This window comes from Neophocaena asiaeorientalis, unplaced genomic scaffold (assembly GCF_003031525.2).
Source record: "Neophocaena asiaeorientalis asiaeorientalis breed wild unplaced genomic scaffold, Neophocaena_asiaeorientalis_V1.1 scaffold182, whole genome shotgun sequence".
Classification (NCBI taxonomy): Eukaryota; Metazoa; Chordata; class Mammalia; order Artiodactyla; family Phocoenidae; genus Neophocaena; species Neophocaena asiaeorientalis.
Window position 1 is genome coordinate 540,293 of NW_020174648.1, and position 15,389 is coordinate 555,681.

General features: G+C 40.6%; 1 protein-coding gene across 1 annotated transcript in view; it reads right to left on the reverse strand.

Annotated features, from left to right (window-relative positions):
- The window catches only part of XPR1 (xenotropic and polytropic retrovirus receptor 1), a 191,037-nt gene extending 178,679 nt beyond the window's left edge, over positions 1–12,358 (reverse strand). The window contains exon 1 of the mRNA XM_024758812.1: positions 12,120–12,358. Within this exon, the coding sequence (XP_024614580.1) occupies positions 12,120–12,188 (69 nt within the window). The 5' untranslated portion in view covers positions 12,189–12,358. The remainder of the gene's footprint in view (positions 1–12,119) is intronic.
- Between the last annotated feature and the right edge of the window lie 3,031 nt (positions 12,359–15,389).

Genomic DNA, 15,389 nt, shown 5'->3' on the forward strand with positions numbered 1-15,389 from the left:
CAATCCAAGGCTCAGCGACTTCTTAAAACAGGGATAACAAAACCTACCTTAGAGAGTAAGGATTAAATGTAAAATGCCTGGCACAATGGAAACACTCAATAAACATTGGCTGTTATTATCATCATCATTGTTTTATTATTTTTTTAAAAAAAGGAAGGGGACACTCATGAATACTTAACGAATTGGTTTAATACATATTCTAATCTCCTCTAGTCAGATGTGCCCTGACTTTGGCTTGGCAGCATGTTATAAGAGATGGGGAGATGGGGGGCAGGGAGGAGGGGAGGTGCTCTTCATGTACATGTAACCTGTGTTAACATTCAAACAGATATGCTACAGAGAAATGCCCAAATGATTTTTCAACTTTCCTGAGTCTTGCTCTCATCTCTACCTAACTCCTCAAGCCCTACCATAATTCCTCAGTCCTGTCTCCTCACCTACAATAGGTTTCTACCTAGATGGGGCAATAGCTAATTTTCTGTAGTTGAGTAAACAACATTTTTAAGGTTTGAGTCTCTTAACTTACTTAGTCTTTTAACTGACACACACACAAACTATTTGAGGTCGTTAATGTGAACTAATGGATTAGGTTCAGATAAATGTTATTAACAGAGTATTTAAGTAATCATTAACAAGAACATTTAAATTTATATGGGCTCTTACAAAGAAAATTTATTCTTAAAATTAAAAGTAAAGAAATGTTTATATGGCAGTGATAAGCCTCAGCAAGGTATAGCAGTGAGCAGGAGGTCAATACTTTTATTCCAGGCTCTCCTATCAGCTAGTTGTGAGACTGACCACATTATCTTGGCCTTTCTGTCCTCGATTTATTCATCTGTGAAACAGAGGGCTTGAGAAGGTCTTTTTCAACTCTAAAACTAATTCTAGTATTAAAAATTAAATTTCCATTACAGAAGTGAAAAGAACTAAAACTAGATAGTCTCTGAAAACTCAAAGGATTCACTTAAGCTATTCAAACATACTTAGGAATGCACATATGAATTTCACCCCAATTTTTAAAAAAGAGAAGAATATGAAGGCACAGTCTATAACTGAAATGAATGCAAATTACAAGTAACCAAGGAGAACTAATTTATTTCAAAACCATATAATTGTTCCCACCTGAATTTCTTACTGTATATAAAAAGGACAATTTATTAATAAAAATATCACAGATAACAGGAGTAATACCTAAAATCAACAAAGCCATTTTCCAAGAAAATATGAACTGGACAAGCCCAGAGGGACAAAATTTGAGGCTCAGTTTCCCTCACAAAGATACTGTTAACCTAGCGTTAACTAAATAATTTTAATAGCAAATATAGGCATAGGCATTGTCTAAGCACTTTTCATATTTTAATTCATATAATCCTCACAAAAGTCCTGTAACTAGAGTGAAGTAGGTCAGAAAGAGAAAAACAAATACCATATGCTAACACATATATATGGAATTTTAAAAAATGGTTCTGAAGAACATAGGGGCAGGACAGGAATAAAGACACAGACTTAGAGAATGGACTTGAGGACATGGGGAGGGGGAACGGTAAGCTGGGACAAAGTGAGAGAGTGGCATGGACAAATATACTCTACCAAATGTAAAATAGATAGCTAGTGGGAAGCAGCCACATAGCCCAGGGAGATCAGCTCAGTGCTTTGTGACCACCTAGAGGGGTGGGATAGGGAGGGTGGGAGGGAGGCTCAAGAGGGAGGGGATATGGGGATATATGTATACCTATAGCTGATTCACTTTGTTATACAGAAGAAACTAACACAACATTGTAAAGCAATTATACTCCAATAAAGATGTTTTTAAAAAGTGCTGTAACTACTATTACTGTCCCGATTATACAAATAAGGAAACTGAAGCACAGAGAGGTAGAATGACTTGCCTGAGGTCACTCAGCTAGTAAACTGTCCAGATGGAATATGAACCTAGGCAGTCTGGCTTCAGAGTTTCTTCTCTGTATGTGTTATTGACATATAAGCATATGATGCAAAATAGTTAAACAATAAAATGAATCAGGGTGATTGTGTTCACTCAGCCACTAACCAAGCCATGTGTCCTTGAATCACACCTCTCTGGACCTCATTTCCCACTCAAGTAAAAAAGGGAATTGGACTTAATTAATATCTGAAATTCCTTACAGGTCTAACATTCCACGATCTAGGGAATGATCTAAAAGCCAAAAGCCACGACTGTGGCATAGCAACAGCTATATCCGCTGTTCTTTATCTTCCTCTTCTTACACTTATCATTATATCTCATTATTTTTTTCTTATGGCTCATCTTTATAAGGTCCTCTATTTAACAGCTGCCTACCTCATAATAGTTACACTGATAATCTTGAGGAAAAAATAAATTAACACAGGTGAACTCTGACCTCCAGACCATACTCTATTACCTCCAAACCATGTAGACTGAGACCTGGGACTAAAAATAGACCAGCCATTACTTCAGCAGGTGCTGGAGAACAGGTAAGACTACACCTAAATGTACTTACGTATAAATGGATGGATTTATTTATTTTTCATAAAGCAGTATGATGTAGGAATTAAAAGCAGGGGCTAGTTCAGTCTCATCTCTGCTAACCACAATTAGCAGTTTCAACATAATCAGTTACTTAATGGCTCTAAGACTCAGGTTCCCCATCTACAAACAGAACTAACATAACAACCTACCTAAACAGCTTGCTATAAAGAGAAAACGTTTTTAAAGTAATGTCACAGTGACTGACAAAATAAGCACTCAAAAAATAACAGCTGATGGGGCTTCCCTGGTGGCGCAGTGGTTGGGAGTCCGCCTGCCGATGCAGGGGACATGGGTTCGTGCCCCGGTCTGGGAGGATCCCACATGCCGCGGGGCGGCTGTGTCCGTGAGCCTTGGCCGCTGGGCCTGCGCGTCCAGAGCCTGTGCTCCGCAACGGGAGAGGCCGAAGCGGTGAGAGGCCCGCATACCACAAAAATAAAAATAAAATAAAATAAATAACAGCTGTTGTTCCTGCTACTGCTACTGTTACTGGCACTGTTACTGCCACCACTGTTATTTACAATTCGCATATAAAAAAGCAAGCGTTCCAAAGTGTGACAAATTTGATTTCAAATTCTGGCTCTACTACTTACTAGATGTGTGGCATGAACAAATTGACTAGTCTCTCTAAGCCTGGGTTTCCTCATCAGTAAAATGGAGATAATAAATCATCTATCTCACAAAACTGTTGTGAAGATTAAATGAAGTAACATACTGATGACATCTGGTTCCTAACTGGTCAATAAATGTTAATTCCTTTCTCCTTAATGACAAAATGACCACATTTCCACTAATTCAATTCAAAGAAGAGAGAATGAAAGTGGGAATCTCAGGAAAGACAACTTTCTTTTCTCTATCATCCTGTGCAGGGGGGATATCCAGAGAATCCTCACTTATGGGATTTCCTTTATCCTCTTATGTGCTTCCTAAGACTAGAGAGCTTTTTCTCAGGCCATCTCCAAACGTTCTGAAAGGAGTCCTGTGCTCTAAGGCAGCAACTCTCAGAAACCCTTTCAGGGGAGCCAAAAGGTCAAAACTATTTTCATAATAATACTACAACTTCATGTGCTTTTTTCACTCTCATTCTTTCATGAGTACACAGTGGAGTTTTCCAGAGGCTAAATGAAATGTGATGTCATGTCTCTGATGGCTAGTAGAGGTGTGCTTGTATACTCTTGTGTTTCAGACATTTCTTAGTTTTAATTTCTAATGTAGCATATTATCAATAGACATTGAAATCCTCAATAATTTTTAAGAGCTTCAAATGGTCCCAAGACCAAAGAGTTAAAGGACTTCTCTTAGGTATAGAAAAAGCACACAAAGCACTTGGATTACTGTGAATTACAACTTTACCAATTTAGCTTAAATAAGTAATTCACACAATAATCTAAAAGCTTCTCATTTTCCTGTATGATTACATTTCACCCTTCAATCTTCAAAAAAAACACTTGTTCACTAATTATTTATGACTATTCAGTGACAGAACTGGGTCTAAGGACTTACATCTTATTCATGGTCTACAGTCTTTCCAAATACTGCAGGTCATCTTCAATAAGGAATGACTATGTTTTCTTAATCAACATACTGTCCCTCCTGTTACAGACAATATGAAAATTGTAAGTTATGCTTACAGCAGGTTAATTAAACTTTCCTCTGACCTATAATAAACAACTTTTTAAGGATTTTCTGATCAGTCCCCATAGATACCACACCTGCCTAGTGATGGGAAGAAACAGGTAACCAAATTTCTTCCTATAAACAAATTAAATTTAAAGGCATATAACATAAAACGTTTGAAAAGCCAGGGAGAATTCATCCATATTATGAATCCATATTATTTACACAAGTGATCCAAATTTCACCATGTTCCAAGTCCACAATCTACAGTTTTCCCTTTCTACACCATTTTTAATTTTGAAAGCACTATGCTGACTAAAATATAAAACCAAACACACACATACATACACACACACACACACACACACACACACACACACACACACACACAGGAATACTGTTTATTGGGACTTCCCTGGTGGCGCAGTGGATAAGAATCTGCCTGCCAATGCAAGGGACACGGGTTCGACCCCTGGTCCAGGAAGATCCCACATGCCACGGAACAAGTAAGCCCGTGCACCACAACTACTGAGTCTGCACTCTAGAGCCCGCAAGCCACAACTACTGAGCCCATGTGCCACAACTACTGAAGCCCACACACCTAGAGCCCACGCTCCACAACAAGAGAAGCCACCACAATGAGAAGCCCACGCACTGCAATGAAGAGTAGCCCCCGCTCACCGCAACTAGAGAAATCGCACGCAGCAACGAAGACCCAATGCAGCCAAAAATAAATAAATTTATAAAAAATAAAATACTGCTTTTTGTTTTTTTCTATGTTTAAGACAACAAAAGAGCTAGAATTTAATGACAAATCTAATAGCCTATAGGACATAATAGAGCCCCTATAAATATTTGTTGAATGAATGAATAATTTTTTAAGGCATTTGTTCATGAACATTGTCTACTTGGCTTCTTTTAAAGATTTTTTTTTTAATGTGGACCATTTTTTTTAAAGTCTTTATCGAATTTGTTACAATACTGCTTCTGTTTTATGTTTTTTTTTTTGGCCGTGAGGCATGTGGGACCTTAGCTCCCTGACCAGGGATCGAACCCACACCCCCTGCACTGGAAGGTGAAGTCTCAACCACTGGACCGCAAGGGAAGGCCCTACTTGGCTTCTTTTAGCATTTACTAGGTAAGGGGAAGAACTGAAAAGGAAAATACAACTGGGCAAGAATCCTAGTGAATTCTGACAATCTCTCAATTCCAAAGGCCAATTAAATACCAAGCAACCCACAAACCACCTGCAGTTAAGCTATACAACTTGAGAAAAATCTTCCAAACTTTTTTTATGTCATATCACTATTAAAAAAAAGGGGGGGCTTCCCTGGTGGTGCAGTGGTTGAGAGTCCGCCTGCTGATGCAGGAGACACAGGTTCGTGCCCCGGTCCGGGAGGATCCCACATGCCGCAGAGCGGCTGGGCCCTTGAGCCATGGCCGCTGGACCTGCGCATCTGGAGCCTGTGCTCCGCAACGGGAGAGGCCACAGCAGTGAGAGGCCCGCATACCGCAAAAAAAAAAAAAAAAAAAAAAGTTTACTATGCGCCTCCAATATATGTACCTTTGTTTACAAATTATCTCCTTCTACAACTGTGTACATTATAAAACTCAGAACTTTTTTAAGTGGAAGTTTTAAAAGATGAGACAATAATAAAATAAATAATTTAAACTTTCATTTGTGAATAATGTGAAAATATTTTTAATTTCTCTTAAGAAATTATCAATAACAATACTTTTAAAGAACAACCTAACAGAAAAAGTACACTACTTTTTAAAATCTTAGTTTTTAGTATCTCAAAGGCCTAGTTCAAACTTCAGGATTCACGTAATTTTGAAACTTGATTATAATGGCTATAAGCTGGAAAACAGACCTCACAAAGGCAGAAAACTAATACATAACATATATTTAGGGTGTTCACTGTGGATGACAAAGGATGTAAAATCTTATTTCAAAGAATTATCTTAATTATTTTGAAACTTTTTGGCAAACGTCTTGTCAGGTCTATTAAAGTACCATTGTTTTTTCTGTAATTTGGCTGACAAAAAGCTAGTACTAGAAGTAGAATTGTCAGCTCTGCCATTTTCTTGTTGTTCACATGTGCTTGCATTATGCTGTTATAGCTGGTACTGCTTTTGAGGCTTCTTTACAAGAGTCTTTTTAAGTCACATCCATTTTATAAGAGTTAGTTTAGTCAAAACTAAATAATATCCATAAATTCATCTTAACTATGCACCCATAAACTGGATTAATTGCTATTTGCTGAAAGTGAACAAACAAGTGAGAAAACTATTAGCAATTCTTGTCTCTCTTTCCCTCAGACTACCTCCTAAAAAAGGTCATTGCATCAATCCATTTATTCAATGTAAGTAAAATTTCATTTCTTCTTGTCATATGCATAAAAATGAATATAATCAAGCCTTCTAAAACTACCTTCTCTTACTCCATGGGAGTGTTGGGTACTCTCCTTTGGGGGCTATGACGCAAATATACTTGCAACATCTAGCCAGCACAACTCAATCAGTCTCAAATGCTTTTCAGATTAGGACTGGATTTGAAGTCAGGACTGATTTTCCATGGTCACCTCGGGTCAAATAAGAGTCTTATGTTCTTAAGATCTGGGCCTTCACTCAAAAACTGATCCAAAACCAACCTTCAGGGATGGATGGACAAGTATAATCTTTCCAGGACACTTAACCTAACGTACTTTATTATACAAAGATAATAAAGAACAGTAATAACTTCCTGTTTTATACAACATTCATTCACTCACTTAAGAAACATTTGTATATGCCAGGCATCTTACTGCCATACTCATTTACAAATGTTATTTTAAATATGCTATATTGTACTTTCATTTGCCGAAGTGCCTGAAAGAAGAAGTGTGGTTTGTGCCCCATCGGGTGGCCAAACTGGAAATTTCAAACAAGTTCCAGCAAGGCAAGTTAACCGTAACTAATCAACATAATACCTTTGGGAAATCGAAGCCTGCAACACAAGTGTTCTCATGGGAGAGTTCTATAAATGAAAATCACAATAATGTTATGGCAATGTTTCCTTACACTTGAAAATAAGGGATATGCAGTTTATGGAAAATCCCTTCCCAAATCTCGCAACAAAAACTTAAACTATAACCATCACTTTTTACTTAAGTTAAGTAAAAGCTTCACTGGGTCAGCTTTCCAGTCCAATTTAATTCCAGATTAAAATATCATTTAAATTATTTGAAAGGAGACTATTAATTTAAAAGGATGATATTAATAGTAATGCTTTAAGTTCTGTCCTCTTCATATGTAAAACATAATGAAACCATAAAAATGTACAGAAATTTGGAGCTATATGGGTCCTTAGAAAATAGAGGGCTGTGAGCTTAGAAACCATCAAGTCCAGTTCTCTCACTTTACAGATGAAGAACCTAAAGCCCAGAAAGAGGAAGTGATTTCGTCAGGGTCACACAGTCTGGGTGAACTGACTCCCAATGCTTACACATCAGTGCTCAAGAGACTAGCTATCTATATATGATCCTGGACAAATAAATAACTTAACCTTTCTGGACCTTAGTTTCCTTGCCTGAAAAAAAAAACAAGGAGGCAGATAATCTCTCAATTCCCTTTTAACTCTAAAGTCCTGAAATTTAGATACCTCATTATTTTAGTACCTTACAAAACTACAGCGTACACTGAAAAACCATTCCTGGTTCCTGAGAAACCAAAGCAGCACAGGACCCTAGGGAAGAAAATACAAGTCAGCAGCCTAAGGCACCAAATATATTTGCTTCTTTTGCTAATATTCTGTAAAATATTAACATGGTCATACTAGCCTATTTGGTTGAAACTGGTCTAAATTAATTTTGATTAATCAATTACAGAACTCTAAAATATACAATCACTGATACTAAACTTTACAAAGTATTCTTTGGGGCTTCCCTGGTGGCGCAGTGGTTAAGAATCCACCTGCCAACGCAGGGGACACGGGTTCGAGCCCTGGTCCAGGAAGATCCCACATGCTGTGGAGCAACTAAGCCCGTGCGCCACAGCTACTGAGCCTGTGCTCTGGAGACCGCGAGCCACAACTACTTAAGTCTGCGTGCCTAGAGACTGTGCTCTGCAACAAGAGAAGCCACTGCAATGAGAAGCCCACACACCACGACAAAGAGTAGCCCCCACTCACGGCAACCAGAGAAAGCCCGCATGCAGCAACAAAGACCCAACGCAGCCAAAAATAAATAAATTAAAAGAAAAAAAAGTACTCTTATAAAGCTTTATTGATGTCTTATCCTATATGCCAAGATTTACACTCAAATAGATTATTGGAAACAGGGATAGTAGTCTCTTCCCATTTGTGTTTGTTGTTTGTAAAAACTATTCACAAATGGATCAAACTGATTTTCTTTATATGGTTTCTCCATGTTGCTCTATTCTTTTATGCTCTGTTATTCTGCCTATGAAGACCAAGTCTGTGAACGCCACAATTCATTTTTAAATTAGAAACTGATAATTTTCAGGATACTGATGGATCACTAACAATAATTTTAACAATCCAAAAAATGAAATCCATTAAAAGTTAAATCAAAAACCTATGGGGGTGGGCTTCCCTGGTGGCGCAGTGGTTGAGAGTCCGCCTGCCGATGCAGGGGACACGGGTTCATGCCCCGGTCCGGGAGGATCCCACATGCCGCGGAGCGGCTGGGGCCGTGAGCCATGGCCGCTGGGCCTGCGCATCCAGAGCCTGTGCTCCACGGCGGGAGAGGCCACAGCAGTGAGAGGCCCGCGTACCGCAAAAAAAAAAAAAAACCTAAATGGCCGCTGGGCCTGCGCATCCAGAGCCTGTGCTCCACGGCGGGAGAGGCCACAGCAGTGAGAGGCCCGCGTACCGCAAAAAAAAAAAAAACCTATGAACTGGGACTTCCCTGGTAGTGCAGTGGTTAAGAATCCGCCTGCCAATGCAGGGGACACGGGTTCAAGCCCTGGTCTGGGAAGATCCCACATGCCGCGGAGCAACTGAGGCCGTGCGCCACAACTGCGGAGTCCTTTCTCTGGAGCCCGCAATCCACAACTACTGAGGGCACGTGCCTGGAGCCCGTGCTCCGCAACAAGAGAAGCCACCACAATGAAAGGCTCACGCACCGCAACGAAGCTGCACATCGCAGCTAGAGAGAGCCCGCACACAGAGGCGAAGACCCAACGCAGCCACTAAATAAATTAAATTAATTTTTAAAAATACAAAAAACCTATGAACTACAACAGAACTTGAAAAGCTCTGGCCCTATAGTCTTATTTTATGAAAGAGGAAAGAACCCTGGAAAGGCAAAAAGACTGTCCCCATGGCCTCATGATGAACATGTACAAGAACTAGCACTTATTGTATGACCGTGTGTACACAATAATACATATAATCAGAGATGTAAAACAACATTTTCAGCTTCAACCTAATTCTCTGCTTATTTCAAGTAAAATTTAATATAGCAAAATGACATAAAACCAAAGAAGCTGAACAGTTCATAGTCGTTCACAGCACTAGAAAGCAGCCTACACAAGAAATCAGGAGTAATACACCCAAATTTCATCACCAGTACTTGAAAAACAAATTCAAGTGTCTGGTCTACTAAGTGTTTCAAGAGCATCATCTTCACATATGAGAAACATGTTACTGCATTATGAGAAGGTTCTTTTCTCTAGCAAATGCTAACATCTTTTATGATGTCCTTTTTTCCCCAAAGTTTTAAGCTGCCAAAATTCCTAGACTCTAAAGACACTTATTTATGCCCCTTTAACTATTTTTAAAGGAACAGCACCAGCTCTTGAGAAACAGTATACAACACACAGACCCCAACCCTATAAAAAATGTCTTTAATGGCTCCAATTCACAAAGAAAAGTGCTCCTTATTAATTTTGCCTACCAAACAATGAGCTTTTCCACAACAGGAGTCACATAGTAGGGACCCTCTGCAGAATAAAATTTCAACAGTTAATGAATTTTTCAAAAAATAATTTCTAATTGGCCTAGGAAAGATAATGCAGTCACACATATGAAATGTGTTCCTCTCCTCTCTGACCAAACTAAAGTAACCATTTAGGACTAATGTCCAAATGGAGTATGTGAATGAAGAGTCCCAGAATGACTCCAGCCACAAAGCTGACATTATAAATCAAGAGGTAATTTCATCTTCAAACTAAATCTTATGCTTCTCCTTCCAGCCCCAGAAACTGTATTCCAGATTAATACAATTCTATGAAACAGTTAAGTGCTGTAATACTTAAAATGAATCATAGCATACAATCAGCCACTATTACTTCTCCCCAAATGAAGCATTCCATACTATATAACAAGTATAAGATGTTGCTTCAGCATGCTGTGTTCTATGAAGAACTAGCAGTGGTGCTGAAAATTACTACTAGAAAGATGAAAGACCAATACCTTCCTTTCAATAAAAACCATCATCTGGACTCTAGCCAAGGTTTTAAAACTGACCAAATGTTATTAGAAACAATAAATCAAAAACTCTACAGGCTGAAAAGCTAATCCCTTATTTCATTCTTACAAAATGTAGCCACAAAACACTACAAGAAAATTAAGTGAAAAGAAAGCATTCATAATTTTAGGCCTTTCACTTCTGGCAATACTCAAATACTGTATGTTACAAGGTGAATTTATTTTACAATCTTCAAGGTTGTTTAACCTACTTACATCCCTTTCCTTTTCTTCAATTATTACAACTGTTATACGAATAAATAAACCCGCGTTGTTGCCTAAACATCCTATCAATGAACTTAAAACAGAAATTAAATAGAAAATCGAAATATCTCAATTTATAAAACCTAGCTAGAATATTTGTGTTCATATTGATTTTATACTCTTTGTTCCTGCACATAACATAGATGTGAATTCCTGGAGGTTACAGATTAAGTCTTTCTCTATCCAGGAGCTGAACTGCCAGCCACTGAGAATAACCTATTGCAATGCTTAAAGCCCTTCAGTTATCTTGGCTTCTGAAAATATAAATGAGCTCGTTATCTTCACTTTTCTTTTTATTAGTGTAAGGTTCCTTACCACTATCTATTAAATACCCTTCAGGAGCTGTTATCACAGAAATTAAGGGTGAGGAGGGCCATGATTTCTGTAATAACACAGGTATGTTTTCAAAGTACATTGTTTACAAGATGGTACTTTTCTCCCTAGCTAACAAAAATTTTAGGAAAGAAAACCTTAAAATTTTAATAATTCCCTTCTCTTTCTTCCTTCCTCTTCCCCTTCACTCCATTCCAAAACAACAGAAGAGCCAAAACCAAAGATATGACTACTTTATATACTTCATTAAATTAGTGAAAAAACGAATCACCGTCTTTTTATCAAAACAAAATAGTTGATTATGATACGTTTGCATACTGTAACCACCGCATGTGTGATACACATTTAAATCAAGTTTGAACGTTGTTACAAAGCCTTTGTCAACAGTGGGCAAGTGGGGGAAAGCTGAAGGGCTCTGTGGAATGAAGGAAATCACTAGAGGGGCTTATCTGGGAAGAGAAGGATTCCTTGGTGAGAGGTGAGCAGAGAGAAACAAGACCTAACCTTGGCGAGGGGGCGCTCGCCCAGGGTGGGAACCAGAGGTCAGGGTGAGCGGGAGGAGGGGATTAGCGCGGAACCGCCGCGACCCCAGGCTACCCTTACACCCCGACTCCCCCACCTGCGGCTCGCCCTCCCACCACCATTCCCCAGCCCCGACCGGCTGTGCCGTCCCTCCCGGTCCGCCGCCCGCGTATCCGTTACTCCGGCGGCAGCGGGGCTGCGGGGGAGGGGAAGGTCAGCGGGGCCCGGAGGGGGCCGGCCGCGGCGGGGATGCCGCAGTGGCTCCCCGCCGCACCGGGTCAAAGTCCGCGGGGAAGCAGCAGGAGCGGAAGGCGGCGGTGGAGGTCGGGACTGGCGAGATGGTGGCCCCTCCGAGTCCTCCCACTACCCGGCCGCTGCCGGTACCTCGTACTGGATGTATTGCTTCCTCCACTCGGGAGTGATGTGCGCGGAGAGGTGCTCGGCGAACTTCATCCTGCCGTCTCCCCCTCACTCCCACTCGGATCCAGCAGTTACAGGCGGCGGCGGCGGCGGCGGCAACAGCGACTCCGACTCCTCCCCACATGGGCCCCGGCGCGGCGCGGCGATGCGCTTCTCTCCTCCTCCGCCGCCGCCGAGGTCTCCTCAGAGCCGCCCTCCCGCCATCTTCCTCCTCCTCTCCATAGCCCCGCCCCGCCCCGCCCTCTATACGTCATCGCCATGGTAACCGCCTACGCGCACCGACGAAGGGGGCGGAGCAAGGGGCGGGCTTTGCGTACATTCCTCAAGGCTCCGCCCCTTCTGGGCCGGACGTGCTGAAGGCACCTCCCTTGACCTCTTACGTCTGGCGCCTGTGGGCCTTACAGCTGCTCTTTACCGCCAGCCTGGGAAGCAGCAGTGCTGTTATTGCAATTAATATTAATACTGTAGCAACAATAATCCACACAAGACGTTTATATTTTCAAAGATTTGTGCAGGGCTTCTGTGGTGGCGCAGTGGTTAAGAATCTGCCTGCCAATTCAGGAGACACATGTTCGAGCCCTGGTCCAGGAAAATCTCCAAAGCTCGGAACAACTAAGCCAGTGGGCGGCAACTACTGAGCCTTCGTGCCACAACTACTGAAGCTTATGCACCTAGAGCCTGTGCTCTGCAACAAGAGAAGCCACCACAATGAGAAGCCCACGCACCACACGAAGAGTAGCACCTGCTCGCCACAACTAGAGAAAGCAGCAACCAAGACAACCAAAAATAAATAAAATAAATAACTATATTTAAAAAAAAAGATTTGTGCAAACATTTTTCCATTTGATATTTATTCTTCATAAAACCCTCAATGATGGATCAACATTAATCCAAACTGAGTAACTAAAACAGACTAAATAGTTAAGGGCCACATGTATTTAAAGGAATCCTATTTTACATGCTCTAGGTGCTCAATAAATGCTTGTTGAATTTAATTAAAGACGTCAGTGCCAAGAATTGCATGCTGCTTCTGAATTTCAATGTAATTATCTAGTCCCGGGGCTACCAGAAAGGCCAGCAACAACACCTGGGCCCAAACCAGGATTGTGGGTACCAGCTGGACTTGTGACTGAGCTTCCTGGAGATTAGGAGTGGGGTTGAAAGGGTAACCAATGTTGGGAGGAAAGAGAATCCTCTAGAGTTACGGTTGGATCCCTACCCTCAGGGAGACCAGACGTGGATCCCGCATCCAGGCTGACTGTCCTCGAGGAGAATGGAGAATAGATCACACACACAGGTTGGCACTACTTTGAGCGTGGGAGTGATTGTCCTGGAGGACCTGATTTGGGACACTAACCAAGGTCCTTCCCTGAGTAGAGGAGCCCTGGATAATAATAACTAACATTTATTAAGCACTCACTGTCCATGTAACAAACATTATTCTAAACCCCTTATACGTACAGTACCTTGTCCTTTAATTCTCACAATTTTGAGGATGTCCAAAGACTAGGGGACAACCATGACCGAGACAGTACTCTTAGTTATCAACATCTACTGTTGGCTTTTTTTTTTCCATGTGTTTTTTCCTCTTTCCCCTTCCTCTTAATTCATGCCAGTAGGGATTCTGCAATTATTTCCTCAGGACAGGGGTGATGCATGATGGAAAACAGGCATAGGCTATGAGTCTTTCTGACATTTATTGTACAAAAAAGCCTCAACCTTGGGTGAAAGGGTAATCAGGGTCAAAAAAAGAAGAAGAATAGGAGAAGGAGTGAGGACTCCTCTCAGCTCAGCACTATACCCTGCTGCCCTCCGTAACAATTCCCCTCTACTGGAGGTAAAGGTTGTCAGGAGAAAAAAGACAGCAAGAGAGGGCTAGGCTCCCAGGAAGGAGGCACAACCACAGAGAGAAAATAACTGCATGGTGTGCCTAGGAAGACAGAACCAGGAGCAGCTGCAAAAGAGATTGCTGGGACTTTACCAAGTATAGACTAGAATGGTAGACTCTTTTTTTTTTAATTGAAGTAGAGTTGATTTACAATGCTTCAGGTGTACAGCAAAGTGATTCAGATGTAGATATAGATATAGATATCTTCTTTTTCAGATTCTTTTCCATTATAGGTTATAGTAAGCTATTGAATATAGTTCCCTGTGCTATACAGTAGGTCCTTGTTTATCTGTTTTATGTATAGTAGTGTATATCTGTTAATCCCAAATCCCTAATCTATCCCTCCACCCGTTTCCCCTTTGGTTATATAAGTTTGTTTTCTACGTCTGTGAGTCTATTTCTGTTTTGTAAATAAGTTCCTTTGTATCATTTTTTTAGATTCTGCATATAAGTGATATCATATGGTATTTGTCTTTCTCTGTCTGACTTACTTCACTTCGTATGATAATCTCTAGCTCCATCCATGTTGCTGCATCTGTTGATGGACATTTAGGTTGCTTCCATGTCTTGATAATTGTAAATAGTGCTGCTGGGAACATTGGGGTGCATGTATCTTTTTAAATTATGGTTTTCTCCAGATATATGCCCAGGAGTGGGAAATGGTATTACAGGATCATATGGTAGCTCTATTTTTAGTTTTTTAAGGAACCTCCGTACTGTTCTCCATAGTGGCTGCACCAATTTACATTCCCACCAACAGTGTAGGAGGGTTCTCTTTACTCCACACCCTCTCCAGCAGTTATTATTTGTAGACTCTTTGATGATGGAAGAATGGTAGACTCTTGGCAGCAACTCCTGTAGACCGTGGCATCCAGCTCCCAACAGCACCATACCTTGGTACCTTAACTGTGCGTAAGATTCTGGAACCATGACTCAACCCAGAGAAGACAGGAAATCCTCAATACTGTTACCAATAATTCTTAATTTTTCTTATGCTGGATCCAGAGCCCCAAGACTCAGTTGGACCTGAAAATCTTAGTTTATCTACAGAATTAAATTTAATAATGTTTCCTATTCCTAGCATTACTTCAGATAGTTCACTGACAGAACAATCAAATACTTAGTATTTATTGAAAACCTACTTTCTACAGAGTACTGTGCTAAGGTACTAAGAATAATAATCTGAATAGTTTTAGTCTGAATCAGAAGTAACTCTTTCTTTTGTAAATAGGCAAATAACTCTTCATTCATCAAAATTTTACTGAACACTATGATATTCCAGCCATGCCACTTTGGGAATGAAGGACAGTTCAAAAATAGGGCTTCCCTGGTGATGCAGTGGTTAA